The sequence below is a fragment of the Tribolium madens genome, unplaced genomic scaffold (assembly GCF_015345945.1).
Source record: "Tribolium madens isolate multiple individuals breed KSU strain unplaced genomic scaffold, Tmad_KSU_1.1 Scaffold_71;HRSCAF=194;Tcas5.2_LG6, whole genome shotgun sequence".
Lineage (NCBI taxonomy): Eukaryota > Metazoa > Arthropoda > Insecta > Coleoptera > Tenebrionidae > Tribolium > Tribolium madens.
This window is the reverse complement of record NW_025401041.1, coordinates 8,098,385-8,118,584: the sequence shown is the minus strand read 5'-3', so window position 1 is coordinate 8,118,584 and position 20,200 is coordinate 8,098,385. Positions and strand designations below refer to the sequence as shown.

At 27.2% G+C, this 20,200-nt stretch overlaps 1 protein-coding gene across 2 annotated transcripts in view; it reads left to right on the top strand.

Moving 5' to 3' along the window:
• Positions 1-20,200, top strand: part of LOC123009420 (scavenger receptor class B member 1-like) — a 43,360-nt gene that overhangs the window by 11,051 nt on the left and 12,109 nt on the right. Inside the window, exons 1-2 of one of the 2 annotated variants that reach the window (XM_044405718.1) lie at positions 15,940-16,752; positions 19,269-19,360. In XM_044405718.1, the coding sequence (XP_044261653.1) occupies positions 16,623-16,752; positions 19,269-19,360 (222 nt within the window). In that variant the 5' untranslated portion in view covers positions 15,940-16,622. Of the gene's footprint in view, positions 1-15,939; positions 16,753-19,268; positions 19,361-20,200 lie in introns of those variants that run through there. The other variant, XM_044405719.1, reaches the window with a different exon arrangement.

Sequence of the window (20,200 nt, the reverse complement as noted above, 5' to 3'; positions counted from 1 at the left end):
GGTTTTTTATTTATTGTTTTACAAAGATATGTTTATTTATTAAAAATGTTACAATTTATTTTTAAAAAATTATAAACTTTATCTGTTGGTGGTGGTACATTTTTTCCAGACTTTTGAACCACCCTGTATACCGCACAAATCCCAACAAATAAAAAAAAATTAACTTCATAAAAAATTAAATTGAAAAAGACAAGAAAAACCCTGAAGATGAATGACTTGCAAAGTTCGAAACTGGTATCTAAACCAATACCAATGATAAAAGAGAAAAAACTTGAAATGACTGTATTATTTTTTTTATTATTAAAATTTCAATTCTTAAAATTGTACCTATAGTCAGATACGTAAAATTTTTCAGAAAAAAGAGTGTGAAAAAAATTATAAAACATATACAGGATGTACAAAGATAGTATTAGGAGACCCGTAGTTAAATGACAGAAAAAAATTCGTCAAGAAAAAAAAACTGGAGTCAACCTGTATGCTATTTCAAAAAAAGAACAAAAAAAACCTTAAGCTGAATTTAGAAATATAAAAAAATTAAATCAAATCCCAACAAATAAAAAAAAATCAACGACCCCATAACAAATTAATTTAAAAAAGAAAAAAAAAGAAAAAAATATAGTAAAAAAAAATTAAGCCATTAATTTTTTTCCACTATTATTATTTTTTGTCAAACAGTCCCGCAAGGCACCACTTTTGGGCCAATTTTAATCAAAATATTTCACTTTTTCCGGGATTTTTAACTAAAAACCCATCTACCATGATCTACCATGACCGAATTAATGCATTTTGATTTTTTTTCCACCATTATTTGACGTCGAACATTGGAAGTCCCGCAAGGTTCCACATGGGGCCAATTTTGGCCAAATATTTCTCAATTTTTTATTGTTTACTGTGATTTTACGAATTTTAATTCGACCAAAAAATTGAATTGATAGAACCGGTGTCCCCCAGGGCCCCCTCACGGCCCGTTTCTTTCTCCGTTTAAGTCCGTCAATCACAAGAAAGTGTCTGTTTTGAGTGATTGAGGTTGGGTTTTGAGGTCGTTCTAGTGTTTTGATTGGAATTTGAAAATTTGAGTTGTATTATTTCTTGGTGTTATGTCACATGTTATTATATTATATCAAAGTGTGAGATTATGTCAAGATTACTTCAGAGTTAGAAAGCAAAAACTATTGTAATAATTGAAATTTGATAATGAACTGTGGATTGTGAATAATTGGGTGAAAAATTTCTGCTTGGATTGACAATAATTGAATTAATCTAGATTTACAAATTTACTTGTTTCAAGGTTTTGGACTCTCAATTGCGTAAATAACGCGTAAATAAATTGCGAGAAACTAAATTTTATAATTCGGATTATTATTAGTCTCTATCGCTATTAAAAAAAAAACAAAAAATACAAATAATTGAAACGAGTTTTGTAAAAGAAAAAATTCTTGTTTTAAATTTTTATTTTTTAGGTTTTAGCTCTGCTTAAAGACTAATTTCTAACATAAGTTTATAAATTTGAAAAATCTAGAATGCCTTGAAATTTTTGAAAAACTATGATTTTTTTATTTTTTTCTGAGGTAATTGCTTTTGATTAACAGAAACGTCAAAAATTTATTTAGTACTAATAATCTAAATTTATTTTTTTTATTTGTAATAAAAGAACTACTAAAAATAAAATTCATTGATTTGTGAATTAATAAACATAAAAAAAAATCATAATTCACCGATTATTTTGAAGTTTGGTAAACGGACCTAAATGTCAATTTTTTTTATAACTTTTTGTTAAATTTGAAAATTTCCAAGACAAATTTAATTTTGTTAGAAATTAATTTAAATCTTTTACAAGTCGTTTCACTGTAGATGGCTATGTAAAAAACGCAAAAAAGTTTTTGTCTGATTTTTATTTTATGTTTATTTTGAAAATTACAAAATTTACAAAATTCTTGACTAAATGTGGTGGTTTTTTTCGTTTTGACGAAATTTTGCAAAATAATTTTGTTTCCAACTGAAAAACTTGTTACAAGATTTGAAAACGGTCATTTACGATTTAATTTAATCATTGTTTAGGCCGGTTTTGAGAAATTTTGTAAAAAAACTAAATTTTAGCTCAAAAATGTCTTTAAATGCTCAAAAAACATTGTGTTTGTGCCTCATTAAAATAGTTTTTAGAACAAAAAACGTGCTTAAAGGCTTGGAAAAGCCAAAAATAATATCGTTTTTGACTTCTTAATTTCTCGAATAATTTTTGCCAAAATTTTGCGAAATAATTAAATTTTAGACTAAGAAAAAACTTAAAATTTTGAAAAAAGCAAAAATTATACCATTTTTGACTTCTCTTCAGTATTCTACGGAAAAAAATTGATTTTACATTTTATCGTTTATGTGTTTAAAAAATATAAAAGAAATTATTACATACAGGGTGCGCCAGAACTCGCGTCCCAAAGTAAAATTAAGAAAACAAAATATTAAAAAAATTCAATCAATTAAAATTTGATTTTTCATGAGCAAAGAGCTATTATAGGGAAAGAATATTGTTTTAAGCGTTTAATTCACGTTATTGGATAATTTTTTTTATTGTTTTTTTTATCGAAATTTTTATCACTGGGACAAATGATTACAGAAAAAAGTAATTTCTCATTTTTCTCAATTTTTTTAATTTTTTTTTCTCAAACAAATGCTAATAGGTAAGACGACTTTTGTAAAAGAAAAAATTCTTGTTTTAAATATTTATTTTTAAGATTTAAATATTTGCTGTTTCATTTAAAAAAAACACAAATTTGTATTGGAACTTATTTTTGGGACGCGCTGTATAGTTGAAAATAATTTTAGGTGATGCCTATCAATGTCCTATATATTTTTTTTATTTTACCATTTAAAGGTCACTAATGGACTTTTTCAACTCACTGGGACACCCTGTATACATAACTGTACATTTTTTTTAATAAATTATTACAACTTATACAATTGGAGCTATCATTGCAATTATTTCAGATGACTGTGTATTTTGTTTGGATCGCTGGTGACTAGATTAGATGAAACATTTAAATAAAATCATGTCGTTGTTTAAACAGTGATAAAACCCGACATAAAACCGATTATTAATATTTATTTAAATGCCAAACATTAATAACACTTGAACGCAATAAATATTAATAAAATATTGACTAGGAAGAATTTTTTGGTGAAAAAATCTGGTTAGGTATTGAATTGTTAATATGTAAAATAGGCCACCTACGAGAAAAACAAGACGCAAAATATTGTTCTTCTTTAATGTCAATGCTGTTTTTGTGTATAAATAAATGGCAATGTATGCAAAAAATCGAATAAACAGCAGAATTTTTGCCCAAAACCGGTTTCGGACACAATTGAGAAAATCAAGCAATCAACAATTGGCTTCATTAATTCACAAAAAAAAATCTGATGCGTAATAAAATAATTTAGTAAAATCCGGGAGCGCGCTGTCCTCATCCAGCGTCGAAGTCTCCGAGAAAAAGTTCAAGGAGTCGTGTCCATGGGCGTCGTTTGAAGGGGACTATTTTTTTTTTAATTTTGTTGTGAAATGTCATTTCAGTTGTCAAATGTATTTAATTTTATCACTAGTTGTAAAATATGACATTATTTTATCACTAGTGCTAAAAAGTGTGACATAAATAAAACAAATAACACTATTTTCATAGCAACGCCACGGCCTAGTATGATTTTGGAAAATTATTCAAATCACAGATTTTATATACGAATTTGATTCCTATGCTTTTCACAACCAAATTGGAAAAAATCCTGTATGAAACACGATTCAAAATGGCTGAACACGCTCACTTTGCAACTTGTTTTTTTAAACATTTTTTAGTAACATTTTTTAACTTTTTTATCATTTTGGTTGAGAAAAACAAAATTTAAAACTTTTATTTCTTTATTTTTTTTATTTCTATTGATTATTGTTTTTTTGAATGTATTTTGAAAGAGTTTTTATTTTATGTTTTGATTTCCAAGTGTTATTAGTTCATGTTATTTACTAATTTGTGTTATTTTATGCTTAACTTTTATAATTTTGCGAAATAATTTTCCCAACTGAAAAACTTGTTACAACATTTGAAAACAGACATTTACGATTTAATTTAATGATTGTCTAGCCCGGTTTTGAGAAATTTTGTAAAAAAACTGAACTTTTAGCCCAAAAAATATTGGTGTTTTTGCCTTATGTAAAACCAAAAATTAGTTTTTAGAACTTAAATCCTTGGAAAGGCCAAAAATAATATCATTTTTGATTTGTTCATTTCTCGAATAATTTTTGGCAAAACTTTGCGAAATAATTGAATTTTCGACAAGAAACAAACTTAAAATTTTGAAAAAAGCAAAAATTATACCATTTTTGACCTAATCTGGTGATTTTCTATCTCGCAATTTCGAAATTATTTTCAATTTTTAGCTGAAAAACATTTTGGCTTATTTTTGAACGTCATTTTGACCTAATCTGTGTTTTCAGCTTTTTTGACAAAGTTTTGCAAAACAATTTTGTTTCTTTATCTTTACATTAAAACAATGAAATTGTATTGGCATTTTACCAGTTTCGAGTATTTCAAGTCGTTCATCTTCAGGATTCTATCCTTCGATTTTACAATTTTGAATTTATTTTTGTTTTTTAAATACAAAAAATCTACTATTTGTTATATTTCGTTGTTTTTTTGAATGTACATATTTTGAAAGAGTTTTTATTTTATGTTCTGATTTTTCTTAGTATTAATTAGTTCATGTTATTTACTGATTGTGTTATTTTATGCTTAACTTTTGTAATTTTTATATTTTTTAACTTTTACACTTTTTTACACTTTTATACTCCAGGGCCGTAACCAGGATTTTATTCCGGGGGGTTTCTTGTTGATCCATGAAAATGAAATGAAAGAAGGCGGATTAAAAAGCAAAAATCTCTAAGTACATGTTTTTATTTTAAATTGAAATAAGAGATCCTAATTAAACATAAAAAAATACAAATTAACTCACAAAAGTAACAAAAAATAAAATAAATTTTTAATACATTTTATTGTTACAAATTTAAACAGGAAATAGAATATTCATTTTTAAAACAAAAATTTTCTATGAACATATATCGAAAAATTCTAAGCAAGGGGTGCGTCTTTTAATAGGTTTTTTTTCCATATTTTCGAAATCATTTTAGAAAAAAATTTCAAAGTTTGGTACAGATGATAACTTTTATACACCTAAACAAGTACAAAAATAAAATGTTGAAATTTTTAATTAGGGGCTTCCTAAACTAGATGGGATTAGGGTAAAAATTTACTCTATTTTGCCTGTGGTTTCTTGCCACTTTCAGCAACAAAATTTCATAGTTTTTCATAAAAAAGGTCTTTTGTGTTTTTCCGATACAATTTACGGATTTTTAGTAAAAATCGGTTTAAAAATTCATGTTACACACCATAAACAACATAAAATTTAAAAATTAAATTTGTTTTACCGTTTAGGACGCCCCTGAATAAAAATTTTGTTATTTGGCATTTGTTTAGGTGTACATATAAAGGTACCAAATTTTGTAATTTTATCTATTCTGAAATATTAGGAAAAACCCTTTATAAAAACGTACCTTTTTCAGGAGGTGTAGCTCCTTTTCATAGCCTTATTCAAAACACTTTTATCTTAAAATGAAATATTCTATCAACTATTTAAATTTGTACCTAACAATAATAATGAAACACTGTATAATTAACACATGAAAAATTAATTCACAAAAATTTAAAATTAACTCACTAAAAAAAAATTAATTTTTAACACTTATTACACTAGATAACAAAGTGCTCAGCATTCCGGGGGGGGGGGGAGTTGAACCCCCTGATATACTCCAATTTATGGTTTTAGAGATTCCTGTCTTATGGTTTCATTTAGAAAAAATATTTTTTTATGTTTTTGTGTTTGTAGTAAAATATGTATTTTTAAACTGCGATGAGGTTGCCCCTTTCTAAAAAAATTTGTAACGCCGCCCATGGCGTGTCCCGCTATTAATCACAGCCAGCCTTGGTGGACCCCCAGCGTGGGTTTCTAGGACCTATGATAAGGCACGATCTTGAATCTAGCGTGAATTACGTTTCCGTGGTTCATTGAATGTTGTGGTGACTCACACCAAACGGTTAAGGTCAGTGTCGGTATTTCGGTTTGATTTTCCCAAAAACTGAATTTCGAGTGAAAAATGCGAAAAATGACGTGTGGTTTTAACGCCATGACTTGGAGAATTTTTACAAGAACGACAACTCATTTTAGATAATCAACATTGTAATTATTGTTATGACACATTTATCCTCAGTTCTGACTATTTTTATTCTGAAATTAATTCGAGTGTTTGGAAATTTAATTCAATGTAATTTCAAGTCCAAATTATTATTTCAACGGGCATAAAATCACGATTTATGCCCACACATTTATAAATCATCAATTTCCTATTTCTCTGTTGTAATTTTTTTATACATGACGAAATATTTTTAGTTACTTAATTATAGTTATCACACTCTTTTTAAAATCTAGGGCCAGGTTAATTTTAGAATTTTTTTCCGGTTTTGACTCATATTTTTTTAACTAAAAATAGATACTTCGTTTTCTCTACTACTTGATTTATTATATACGATAATAAACAATTAAAATAATTAAAAATAGGTATATTATTTTCAATTTTTTTCCAAAAACAAAATAAACTCATAAATAAGTTTAGCAATATTTTTGAAAAATAATTCCAAAAAATATATGTTATTTTACCAGTTTCGAGCTTCATAAATCATTTATCTTCAGTATTCTAGGGAAAAAAATTTATTATACATTTTATGGTTTGTGTGTTTAAAAAATATAAAAGAAATTATTAGATACAGAGTGCGCCAGAACTCGCGCCCCAAAGTAAACTTAAGAAAAAAAAATGTTAAAAATTCAAACTATAAAAATTTGATTTTTCATTAGAAGTTTGAGAGCAAAGAAAGAATATTGTTTTAAGATTCACGTTATTAGATAATTTTTTTGTTTGCTTTTTATCGAAATTATATAAAATCGTTATTTTTCTTTTTCACTGGGACAAATGATTACAGAAAAAAGTCATTTCCCGCCTAGTTTGGCAAACTTTCCGCTCAATTTTAGCGAAAAAACTGAGTCCTTAGCACAAAAAGAGTTGAAAATAACAAAATTTACAAAATTTTTGACTTTGGCTTCGTTTTGACGAAATTTTGCGATATAATTTTGTTTCCAACTGAAAAACTTGTTACAAGATTTGAAAACAGTCATTTACGATTTAATTTAATGATGTTTAGCCCGGTTTTGAGAAATTTTGCAAAAAAACTGAACTTTTAGCTCCAAAAAAGGCCCTTAAATGCTCAAAAATATTGTCTTTTTGCCTTATATATGACAAAAAAAAGTTTTTAGAACAAAAAACGTGCTTAAACGCGTGGAAAGGCCAAAAATAATATCGTTTTTGACTTGTTAATTACTCGAATAATTTTTGACAAAATTTTGCCAAAAATAATTGAATTTTCGACAAAAAAACTTAAAGTTTTGAAAAAAGCAAAAATCATACCATTTTTGACTTAATCTAGTGATTTTCTATCTCGGTTTAATAAAATTTTGCAAATATTTTCAGTTTTTAGTTAAAAACATTTTGGCTTATTTTTGACAACATTTTGCAAAATAATTTTATTTCTTTATCTTCACATTAAAACAATAAAATTGTATTGTCGTTTTACCCAAAAAAATCTTAACTTTTGTGATGCTAATGCAAAATCAAATTTGTACATATACAGGGCACTTTACCAGTTTCGAGTATTTCAAGTCGCTCATCTTCGGTATTCTACCCTTCAATTTTTTATTTTGAATTTATTTTTGTACTTGTTTATTAGTAATTGCCTAAAATTTGCATATTTTATTACTGTAGCTCAGCTTCGCCTCGGTTGACAGTTTGATAAATTGACAAATTTCTTTTACTATGAAAAAAATAAAAATAGCCATTGTGTAGAAGAAACCTAAAACCTGAAAATTATCTAAATATTTCAGCTGTTGTTGCTGTTAATAACAAGTAAAGAAAAACATAAAATTTCTAATTTTAAACCTCATCTCTGACTATTTGAAATGGTTTTTATCCTAATTTGGGTTTGATTATACATATTTTATAACAGTCATTATCTCCTGCAACCAGTTTTTGCTCGGCAAATATTCGCTGGAAAGTTCCACACACTCGAAATGAAATAATCTCCATTTTTTGTCGATTCTTCCCACTTTTGACACTTCCATAAATAAACAAAAATCCTTGGAGATTTTTACGAAACGACCAGGAACAGGAAAAAACTTATATGTATCTCATCTTTTATTTAGAAAAGAAAATTCAAATAATAATAGTAGTAATTAAATATTTGTTGATTTACTCGTATTACAATATAAATAAATATTTGCTAAGTGCTTAAATTATGTACAAAACCGCTTTTTGTAGCTCCTATCATACTTTTTATTGCGGTGCTAATATATCGCTTATTTTTATTGCATTTTTATGACATCTTTCTCGTCATGTCCTTGACAACATTGTTATATTTTTTTTGACTTTAAGGAACTCAATTTTTATGGACAAACACACCCTAAACCACAAATTTCTGTCCTTTCACTTGTTGATTTTTCAGACATTTCGTTCCTGAAAAAATCGGGAAAATCTGACCTACTATCTCTTATTGCTGCTGAAATTCTAGATATCCGTTCTCTTTATTACCATTTTTAGATACTGTTCATTCTTCATCATTTTTACCTTGCGACAACATTAACGTAATTGGACATGAAATCGCTCATTTTTATTAAGTGCAAACATATTTTACACGTTTATTGCTTTTCTATTCGATTATCGTTGATTGAACACTAATTTCGTGTAATAATTACTGTCATCGCGCCCTTGATCGACAAATTACGATTCTACGAGGCGAGAAAACAGAAATTTTTTTTTTTTCTAATTGACATCATTTTTGTTCTTTTTTTCTAACAAATCCTTTTATCAAATTAAATACAGGGCGTTCTATTTGAAAAAATGCATCTTTAGTTTGTCCTGTAATTATGGGACGCTGTGTATATTTCAAAAAATTCTTGAAATGTGGGCTAAATAAAGCTCTATGACGCTGAAAAAACCGTTTTGTGCTATCTTTTCAAATAAGGGCACAATTACACTTTTTACAAAATGTGCTACACCCTGTATATGTACAAATTTGGTTTTGTACTAGCATCACAGAAGTGTTTTTTTTCACAATTGACATCATTTTTCTTCTTTTTTCCAAGGAATCCATTTATCAAATAAAATACAGGGTGTTCTGTCTGAAAAAATGCAACTTAAGTTTGTGCTACAATTGTGAGACGCTGTGTATATTTCAAACAATTCTTGAAATGTTGGTTAAATGAGGCTCTATGACGGTTTTGTGCTATCTTTTCAAATAAGGGAACAATTTCACTTTTTACAAAAAGTGCTACACCCTGTATATTTACAAAATTGGTTTTGCATTAGCAAAATTTTTTCACAATTGACATCATTTTTGTTCTTTTTTTCCAACAAATCCATTTATGAAATAAAATACAGGGTGTTCTATTTGAAACAATGCAACTTTAGTTTGTTCTATAAATATGGGACGCTGTGTATATTTCAAACAATTCTTGAAATCCTGGCTAAATGAAACTCTATGACACTGCCAAAAACCGTTTTGTGCTATCTTTTCAAATAAGGGCACAGTTTCACTTTTTACAAAAAGTGCTACACCCTGTATATGGACAAATTTGGTTTTGCATTAGCATCACAGAAGCTAAAATTTTTTTCACAATTAACATCATTTTTGCTCTTTTTTAAACGAATTTATTTATCAAATAAAATACAGGGTGTTCTAATTAAAACAAATCAACTTTAATTTGTCCTATAATTATGAGATACTGTATATATTTCAAACAATTCTTGAAATCTTGGCTAATTGAAGCTCTATGACGCTGCAAAAACCGTTTTGTGCTATCTTTTCAAATAAGAGCACAATTTCACTTTTTACAAAAAGTGCTACACCCTGTATATGTAAAAATTTGGTTTTGCATTAGCATCACAGGAGTTAAATTTTTTTCACAATTGACACCATTTTTGTCTTTTTTTTCAACGAATCCATTTATCAAATAAAAAACAGGGTGTTCTATTTAAAAAAATGCAACTTTAGTTTGTCCTATAATTATGAGACACTGTATATTTCAAACAATTCTTGAAATGTTGGTTAAATGAGGCTCTATGACGCTGTAAAAACCGTTTTGTGCTATCTTTTTAAATAAAGGCACAGTTTCACTTTTTACAAAAAGTGCCACACTCTGTATATGTACAAATTTGGTTTTGTATTAGCAGCACAGAAGCTAAATTTTTTCCACAATTGACATCATTATTGCTTTTTTTCAACGAATTTATTTATCAAATAAAATACAGGATGTTCTATTTAAAAGAATTCAACTATAGTTTGTTCTATAATTATGGGACGCTGTGTATATTTCAAACAATTCTTGAAATGTTGGCTAAATGAAGCTCTATGACGTTGCAAAAACCGTTTTGTGCTATATTTTTAAATAAGGACACAATTTTACTTTTCACAAATAGTGCTACACCCTGTATATCTACAAATTTAGTTTTGTATTAGCAGCACAGAAGATAAATTTTTTCCACAATTGACATCATTATTGCTCTTTTTTCAACGAATTTATTTATCAAATAAAATACAGGGTGTTCTACTTAAAAAATTCAACTTTAGTTTGTCCTATAATTATGCGACGCTGTGTATATTTTAAACAATTCCTGAAATGTTGGCTAAATGAAGCTCTATGACGCTGCAAAAACCGTTTTGTGCTATCTTTTTAAATAAGGACACAATTTAACTTTTCACAAAAAGTGCTACACCCTGTATATCTACAAATTTGGTTTTCTATTAGCATCACGGAAGCTAAATTTTTTCCACAATTGACATCACTATTGCTCTTTTTTTCAACGAATCCATTTATCAAGTAAAATACAGGGTGTTCTATTGGAAAAAATGCAACTTTAGTTTGTCCTATAATTATGCGACGCTGTGTATATTTCAAACAATTCTTGAAATGTTGGCTAAATGAGGCTCTATGACGCTGCAAAAACCGTTTTGTGCTATCTTTTCAAATAAGAGCACAATTTCACTTTTTACAAAAAGTGCTACACCCTGTATATGTACAAATTTGGTTTTGCATTGGCATCACAGGAGTTAAATTTTTTTCACAATTGACATCATTTTTGCTCTTTTTTTCAACGAATCTATTTATCAAATAAAATACAGGGTGTTCTATTTAAAAAAGGCAAATTTAGTGTGTCTTATAATTATGAGACGCTGTGTATATTGCAAACAATTTTTGAAATGTTGGCTGAATGAGGCTCTATAACGCTGCAAAAACCGTTTTGTGCTATTTTTTCAAATAAGAGCACAATTTCACTTTTTACAAAAAGTGCTACACCCTGTATATGTACAAATTTGGTTTTGCATTAGCATCACAGAAGCTACAATTTTTTCACAATTGACATCATTTTTGTTCTTTTTTTCCAACAAATCCATTTATCAAATAAAATACAGGGTGTTTTATTTGAAAAAATGTAACTATAGTTTGTCCTATAATTAGAGCCGCTGTGTATATTTCAAACATTTCTTGAAATGTTGGCAAAATGAAGCTCTATGATGCTGCAAAAACCGTTTTGTGCTATCTTTTTAAATAAGAGCACAATTTTACTTTTTACAAAAAATGCTACACCCTGTATATGTACAAATTTGGTTTTGTAATAGCATCACAGAAGTTATTTTTTTTTTCACAATTTACATTATTTTTGTTCTTTTTTTGCAAGGAATCCATTTATCAAATAAAATACATGGTGTTTTATTTGAAAAAATGTAACTATAATTACGAGACGCTGTGTATATTTCAAAGAATTTCGCATTAGCATCATTTTCTTCATTCCAATCTTCGTCCTTATCTTGATCTATTTCTTCACAATTCGCTTCAAGGTCATTAGAAAATAAAATCAATTCGAGGGATGCCTCTCTAGGGTTTTTCCTCGGCAAACCGGTCGATAAATCTTGAACTCGAGAACCGATCAATGGGGTTAAGGTCCGGCCGACGCGGTGTTCCCTTTAACGGCCACCGTTCTACATGATGGAGCAAAAATGGCGACAAATTCAAGTCGATTTTTATGACTTATTCCCGACTAAAATCCTTTAATTTCTTAGATTTGTAATTTTTTGCCAACTAATTCGAATTAATTGCTTAGTCTTTGAACTGCTTTTTGCTGCGGTGGATGATGGACCGGTGATTTTCCATACCAAGAGTGCGTCAATGAACAATGGAAATCTACATCAGGAAATAATTAAAAGACAAAAAGACAATTTCATGAAAATCGGTGTTTTTGCGACTTGTTTGTGTGATAATGGAAGCGAGAAAATTGTATTGTTTGCACGAAAATAATTATGATTGTTTAAAATCGTGAGGAAAATCCGGTCGTTAATGAAAATTGGAGTTTTGTTTTTCGAAATCTAAGATAATTGACCCCATTTGAAAATTTCCAAATTGAACCGATTTCGTAATCTTTCTCGTTTTGGCCTTGGTTCACTCTGTTTATTTCAAAAACCCAAAATAAAACAAGGAATTTAAATTTGGGAATAATCTTTTTTAGTCCACTCTGTATTGAACTGAATTTCTATTTACAGTTACCAAAAACCGTAATCTATCTAGTCGGCCGGTCAAAAAAATTCGCATCAAAGTCTCTTTTGTTTCAACTGACACTTGATTGATTATCTTGTTCCAAGAAAGACTCCTTCAAACGTGCTTAATTTTTTTTTAATGACGTCAATTTTTCTAATTAATTTTTTTGCAAATAAAAAACTCTAAATATTTTTTTTCTATTTCGAAAACCCCAAAATAGTTATGACACCGAGAATAATTGAAGAAAAAATAAGAAACAATTGAAGCAGCAAACTCTCATGATTCATCCTGTATAAGGAAAATGTTGTACAATTTTGATAATTATAGGACATAAAAAAGAAAAAAATACTTTGTAAGAGTAGTAGGCTTTTCTTGCTTTTTTCTCCACTCTGTAGGTGTCTTAATTATTATACAAACTAATAAATTTTCTTACTTGTTTTTTCAAAATTGCAAAAACTTTTGACTCAACCTGTACTTGACCAAAAAAATAACCTAAAAATGTTTTTAACTAATAAAAAATTAAATGTTAAAGAAACATTAATGTTTCAAGTTCAAGGTCTTGTAATGACACTGAAAATATGTAGTTAAATGGAGAAAAAAGAAGAAATAATTGAAACAGCCAACTTTCATTACTCACCCTATATCAGGAAAATGTATACAGAAAAATATAAAAAAAATAAAAAGAAAAAATTCTCTACAAGAGTATTTAAATATACAGGGTGTTTTCATAGATAATTATTCAGTAAAGGTAAAAAACAATTACAACTCAGGATACAGCTTCTTTGTTTTCTTTTCTAATAAATTGCAGCAAAAAAACAAAATAATTTTTACAAAAGAAATAAATAGGGTCAAAGTGCAAAATTTAATCCTTCATAATTTCGAAATTTTTTTACGTAGAATTTTTTTAAATTTTTTCAATGTTCCTGATATCTTACTTGGCATTTTTTTCTTGAACGCGAGTTTTGAAACACCCCGTATGTATCTATGTTTCTATTACTATTAATAATCAAATAAAATCCTAAGTTCGACTCACTTTATTCACTCTGTATAAGTTTGTGTGTTTATTTGAGATTAATAAGTAAAAAATGCTTTTTGTCTCCACTCTGTATACTCGTATATCTTATTACACAAAATAATAATTGTGTTGTTCAAACTTGTTTTCTCCAAAATTAAAAAAAAACAACCCTTATGACTCACTCTGTATTTGACCAAAAAATAAATAAAACAATATTCAAAAAACCTAACGTAGAAATATTTTTTACTCCTTTAAATTAAATTAGAAAAAAGAAAAACATGAATCACCCTGTATCATCTATTTTTGGAAAGTAGATTAATAAATCAAAAAAAATTGGGTCTATTTTAAGAATTTAAATAAATGGTGTAGATATTTTTATTATTATTATTATTTGAATAATAAATAATTAGAAAAATATATCAGGAAATTGCAGTAACTACTCGGCTACGCCTTGGCTTACTGTTGTCATTATTAATAGTATAATTATTATAATTTTGTAAATATCTGTGGAGTATTTTTATTATTTGAAATTATTGATTATTGATTAATTATTATTATGATAATAATATGATGCGTAACCACCGAGGCGAAGCCAAGCAATTGACACAATCTTGAAATTTATTTTAAAATTATTGCTACAATAAATAGAAAATACACAAAAGAGTAATGAAAAAGAGAAAATATTAATTTAACGCAGTGACACCAACTTAGAAAAACATGTTTAAATTAGTTACAAATGAGCTCTAAATTCACTATTAAATTTAGAAAAATTAAAAAAACATGTCTTTGAAAAAACATTAATCAAAAAATTGGAAATATTTTTTATTTATACAGGGTGTTTGATCTTGATTCTTAAAATTTTTTATTTCAGATTCAAGATAATAAAACCCAGCCAAGACATTAAACAAAAAATTGGATTTTTTTTACTTATACAGGGTGTTTTACTAAAATTGTTCTAGACAAAAATATTTCAAAAAACAAAAAACCTTAAACTAAATTTAGAAATATAAAAAAATTAAATCAAATCTCAACAAATAAAAAAAATCAACGAGTTCATAATAAATAAAAAAAAAACAAACAATAATAATGATGCGTAAGTACCGAGGCGAAGCCGAGCAATGACACAGTCTTGAAATTTATTTTAAAATAATTGCAACAATAACTAGAAAATACACAAAGGGGTAATAAAAAAGAGAAAATATTAATCTAAAGCAGTGACACCAACTTAAGAAAGAAACATGTTTAAATTAGTCACAAATAAAAAATAAATTTACTGTTAGATTTAGAAAAAAACAAAAACACTTCTTTGCAAAAGCATTAATAAAAAAATTGAAAATCTTTTTTATTTATACAGGGTGTTTGATCTTGATTCTTAAAAGTAATAATTTCAGATTCAAGATAATAAAACCCAACCAAGACATTAAACAAAAAATTAGAATTTTTTTACTTATACAGGATGTTTCACTGAAACCATTTTAGACAAAAATCTTCCAAAAAAGCAAGAAAATCTTAAGCTTAATTTAGAAATATAAAAAAATTGAATCAAATCTCAACACATAAAAAAATCAACGTCTTTTTAAAAAATAAATTGAAAAAGAAAGAAATCAAAAAATAATAACAATGCGTAACCACCGAGGCGAAGCTGAGCAAATGACACAATCTTGAAATTTATTTTAAAATAATTGCAACAATAAACAGAAAATACACAAAAGAGTAATGAAAAAGAGAAAATACTAATTTAAAGCAGTGACACCAACTTAAGAAAAAAACATGTTTAAATTAGTCACAAATAAACACTCAATTCACTACAAGATTTAGAAAAAACAAAAAACACTTTTTTGAAAAAGCAATAACAAAAAAATGGATTTTTTTATTTATACAGGGTGTTTAAATCTTAATTTATAAAAAAAATTAATTTCAGATTCAAGATAATAAAAGCCAGCCAAGACATTAAACAAAAATTTAGAATATTTTTTAATTATACAAGGTGTTCTATTGAAACTGTTTTAGACAAAAATATTTCAAAAAAAACAAAAAAACCTTAAGTTGAATTTAGAAATATAAAAAAATTAAATCAAATCTCAACAAATAAAAAAATTCAACTTCATAAAAAATAAATTGAAAAAGAAAGAAATCAAAAAATAACAATGCGTAACCACCGAGGCGAAGCCGAGCAAATGACACAATCTTAAAATTTATTTTAAAATAATTGCAACAATAAATAGAAAATACACAAAGAAAAAATATTAATTTAAAGCAGTGACACCAACTTAAGAAAAAAAACATGTTTAAATTAGTCACAAATGAACACTAAATTCACTACAAGATTTAGAAAAATCAAAAAACATTTCTTCAAAAAAGCATTAATCAAAAAAATGGATTTTTTTATTTATACAGGGTGTTTAAATCTTGATTTATAAAAAATGAATTTCTTTTTCCTTATACAGGCTGTTTTACTGAAACAGTTGACTTAATCACACATGAGCAATTTTTTTGCGGGTTTTTTGACCAATAAAATATACAGGGTGTTTCTTTTGAACCAGTTTTAGATTAAAAATTCCGTATTTTCGGGTCATAATTTCCCTTTGACGTCAGTCGCGTCCGCTTTCCTCTAAAAATCCATTCCGAAAACCCAAATTTCGCCCGAAAATTCCTCGTCGTTCCTCGCAAGGCCAACCAAGATGCACATGTGCTTGTGTGGTGGGGCGCCCACGTTCTTAATAAACCTCTCGTCGATTGGTCAGTGAAAGTACTTTGCAATTATTTAAGACGTTAGTTAAGTAACCGCGTATAATACAAACTAAGCCGCGAATTTGCCCATTTATCGATCGGATTTGACTGTGACAAGTGTTGTCCAGTGAGAGTGAAATAATCAAAGAAAATGAAAGATTTGGTTACTGTGTGCAATCGGTTAGTGCGCTGGAGTTACACTCCTGTGAGGACGAGACGAGAGGATTTTCAAACCCCAGAAAATGACACGCCGTTTAGGATATTTTGCGAACGGTTCAAAAGTAAGTCGTGTGAGCGGAATTCTAATCTAAGAGCTGATCGGAATTTTTTAAACACTTTTGCGCTTTTTTCACCGAAAAATCGAATTCAAAACAAAGCAACAAACTCGAATCATAAAAATATGGAAGAAGACGCTTTATTCTAGAACAAGTTGCACCAAACGAGTTTTCATGCTTTATTTCAAACAAGTATAAATAAATCCCGAGTGAATTATTTTCCACCAAGGTCTAGGAATTTTGCATTTTTATTTTCTATATTGCAACAACAATAATGTTTACAAAAATTCGTTTATATTTTTTAATTCCTATTTCGCGAAAAAATGGGGTTTTCGAATTATTTTTAAACATTTTGACAACAGTATATTCCTAAACAATTATTATTATTATTTATAATTAATTATTTTTGTCAGGGTTGAAAATATGTAATTGAAAGACAATTTTTTATAGATCACCTGTATCTTTAGTTTTTTCAAAAAAAGTTATAATTTTTATTTTGCAACAACAATAATGTTTACAAATTCGTTTATATTTGGTTAATTTCTATTTCTCCCACGTCAAAACCAAAATAAGATTTAATTTGAATTAATTACTAATGCGAAAAAATCGGGTTTTCCGATTATTTTTAAATATTTTGACTTTTATGAAATTAAAAATAAGTTTTTAGTGTGAATTGACAATAATTTTTACAATTTTACAACCTAAACAATTATTATTAATTAATTGCCAAGCTTGAAACTACAAAATTATATCAAAATTCACACTTATTAACATATTTTTTTTATAATGACTAGTCTAATTTTTTTGGCAAATAAATTTATGGGTGTGCAATGACTATAAACATGCTATTCAAAAAAAAAGATTATTAATTAATTGTTTACACTTAAGAGATAAACATAGCAACATTTTTTTTAATGGAAACCTCCCACAAACTTCACACTTTTTCGTTAAAAAAAAATTTATTTTGAGTACACTACCAGTTTTTTGGAAATAAACTAATAAATGTCTAAAGGTTGTAAAGGAGCGATGCCAAAATATTTTTTATTTTAATTAATTGTTTAAACTTTTGAGATTAGCTTACTAATATTTTTTTCTTAAACAAAAACGGTTTTTTATTTATTGTTTTACAAAGATATGTTTATTTATTAAAAATGTTACAATTTATGTTAAAAAATTATAAACTTTATCTGTTGGGGGTGGTACATTAACCACCCTGTATACCCCACCTTCATGACACGAACTTTGCAAGTCATTTTCAGGGTTCTACATGAAGTTCAAGTGAAACCCTGAAGACGAATGACTTGCAAAGTTCGAAACTGGTATCTAAACCAATACCAATGATAACAGAGAAAAAACTTGAAATTACTGTATTTTTTTTTTATTTTTTTATTTTGTATAATTTTGTATTTTTTTTTTTCAGTAAATAGTGTAAAAAAAAATATAAAACGTATACAGGGTGTATAAAGATAATCTTAGTAGAACTGTAATTAAAAGAAAGAAAAAAGTCGTCAAGAAAAAAAAAGAGTCAACCTGTAAGCTATTTCCAAAACAAAAAACCTTAAGCTAAATTTAGAAATATAAAAAAAATCAAATCCCAACAAATAAAAAAAAATAACGACTTCATAAAAAATTAAATTGAAAAAGACAAGTAAAACCCTGAAGAGGAATGACTTGCAAAGTTCGAAACTGGTATCTAAACCAATACCAATGATAAAAGAGAAAAAACTTGAAATAACGGTATTATTTTTTTTAATTTTCAAAATTTCAATTTTTAAAATTTTTCAGTAGTGTGAAAAAAATTATAAAACATATACAAGATGTACAGAGATAGTCTTAGGAGAAGCGTAGTTAAAAGAGAGAGAAAAAGTCGTCAGGAAAAAAAACTGGAGTCAACCTGTAAACTATTTCAAAAAAAAAAAAAAAAACCTTAAGCTGAATTTAGAAATATAAAAAAATTAAATCAAATCCCAAGAAATAAAAAAAAATCAACGACTCCATAAAAAATTAAATTATAAAAGAAAAAAAATATAGTAAAAAAAATTAAGCCATTAATTTTTTGAAGAATAAATAATTAGAAAAAGAAATTAATGAATTGCTATGCTTGGCTATSCCTCGACTAGTTGTCATTATTATCTAAATTTTTTAATTTTAATCTGATTTTTCATTATTTTGTTATTTTTTAATAATTTTAATAATAATAGTTTCTAATAATAGATATTTATTTATACAAAAAATGTTAATACTTGAGTAAATTTAGTTTTGATATAAAAATAATCATTTAATTTAATAATTCTATTAAAAAATCTAACACTTATTATTCTGAAGAGCGTCTTAAAAACCCGAAACTTAATTTTGTTTCGCAAATAATTTATTTTGAGTGAAACCCAATCAAATTTTTCCGTCGCGACCTGTTATTATTTTATTAAAAAAATTCAAGAAACGGGTTTTACAACCGGACTTGAATATTATTGCGTTCTGTAATTTTTTTATTCCTATTTATAATAAAAATTTTTCTTTTTTAGCTCCTCTTCTGATTGCCTTTTTGGGCTTGCTCGCCATCTTCGGCGGCCTTTTCGTCGTTTTCGTCCGCCCCTACGACTACCTCTTCAAATGGGTAAGTGCCAAAGGTCATCCAAAGGTCACACGAAAAAATCAAGTCGACACGTCACGACACTCTTAGGGCCGTTATTGTTTATCTAGTGTTGGTAACACTGCGAGAAAACATAAAACACGCGTCCGATGTACGTGATAAATACTATAAATACTGAATTTTCTTATTAATTTGCATGTTTCTATTTCGTTTGAATGCAATTGACTTATCATTGTGTCATCACCATATACAGTGTGTGCAAAAAATCTATTTAAATAAGTTTGTGACATTTAATTAATTTATTCATTTTGCAGTTTTGCATTTACTTCCGTTTTGCTATTTCCGGAATTTTTTCTCACTTACTTAAATACAGTTCAAGGATATTTCTTTTATAAACAATAATTTGACTCATCATGAGAAACAATTCGGATAAAAATAGATTTAATTCATTGTCGTTGACATTGCTCTACATAATGAGTACCTTATATGGCCCGGTAATTAATAATTTTAATTAAAATAAGTCGGAGGTAATTGAAATAATTACAAGTTTAATAATTTGCAGAAAATACAATTTTCAAGACTTGTACGGATTTCCGGAGAAACCGGAAATACACCGACCTTAAAGTATTTTTTTTTATTATTAAATTTACATCAGTAGGATTTTCTCCAAACTGGAGATTATTTTGACTCATATTTTTGCGAAATAAAATAATAAATCGAAAAATATAATCAAATTTTCAAAAACAATACAGTATGTATTTTTTAAACAAATATTTTTAAATTTTAGGCCTTACGAAAAGTAAAAACACTTCGAGTATTGATTTATATTTATTTATTTTTCCTAAAAAAATATTTTTTTATATT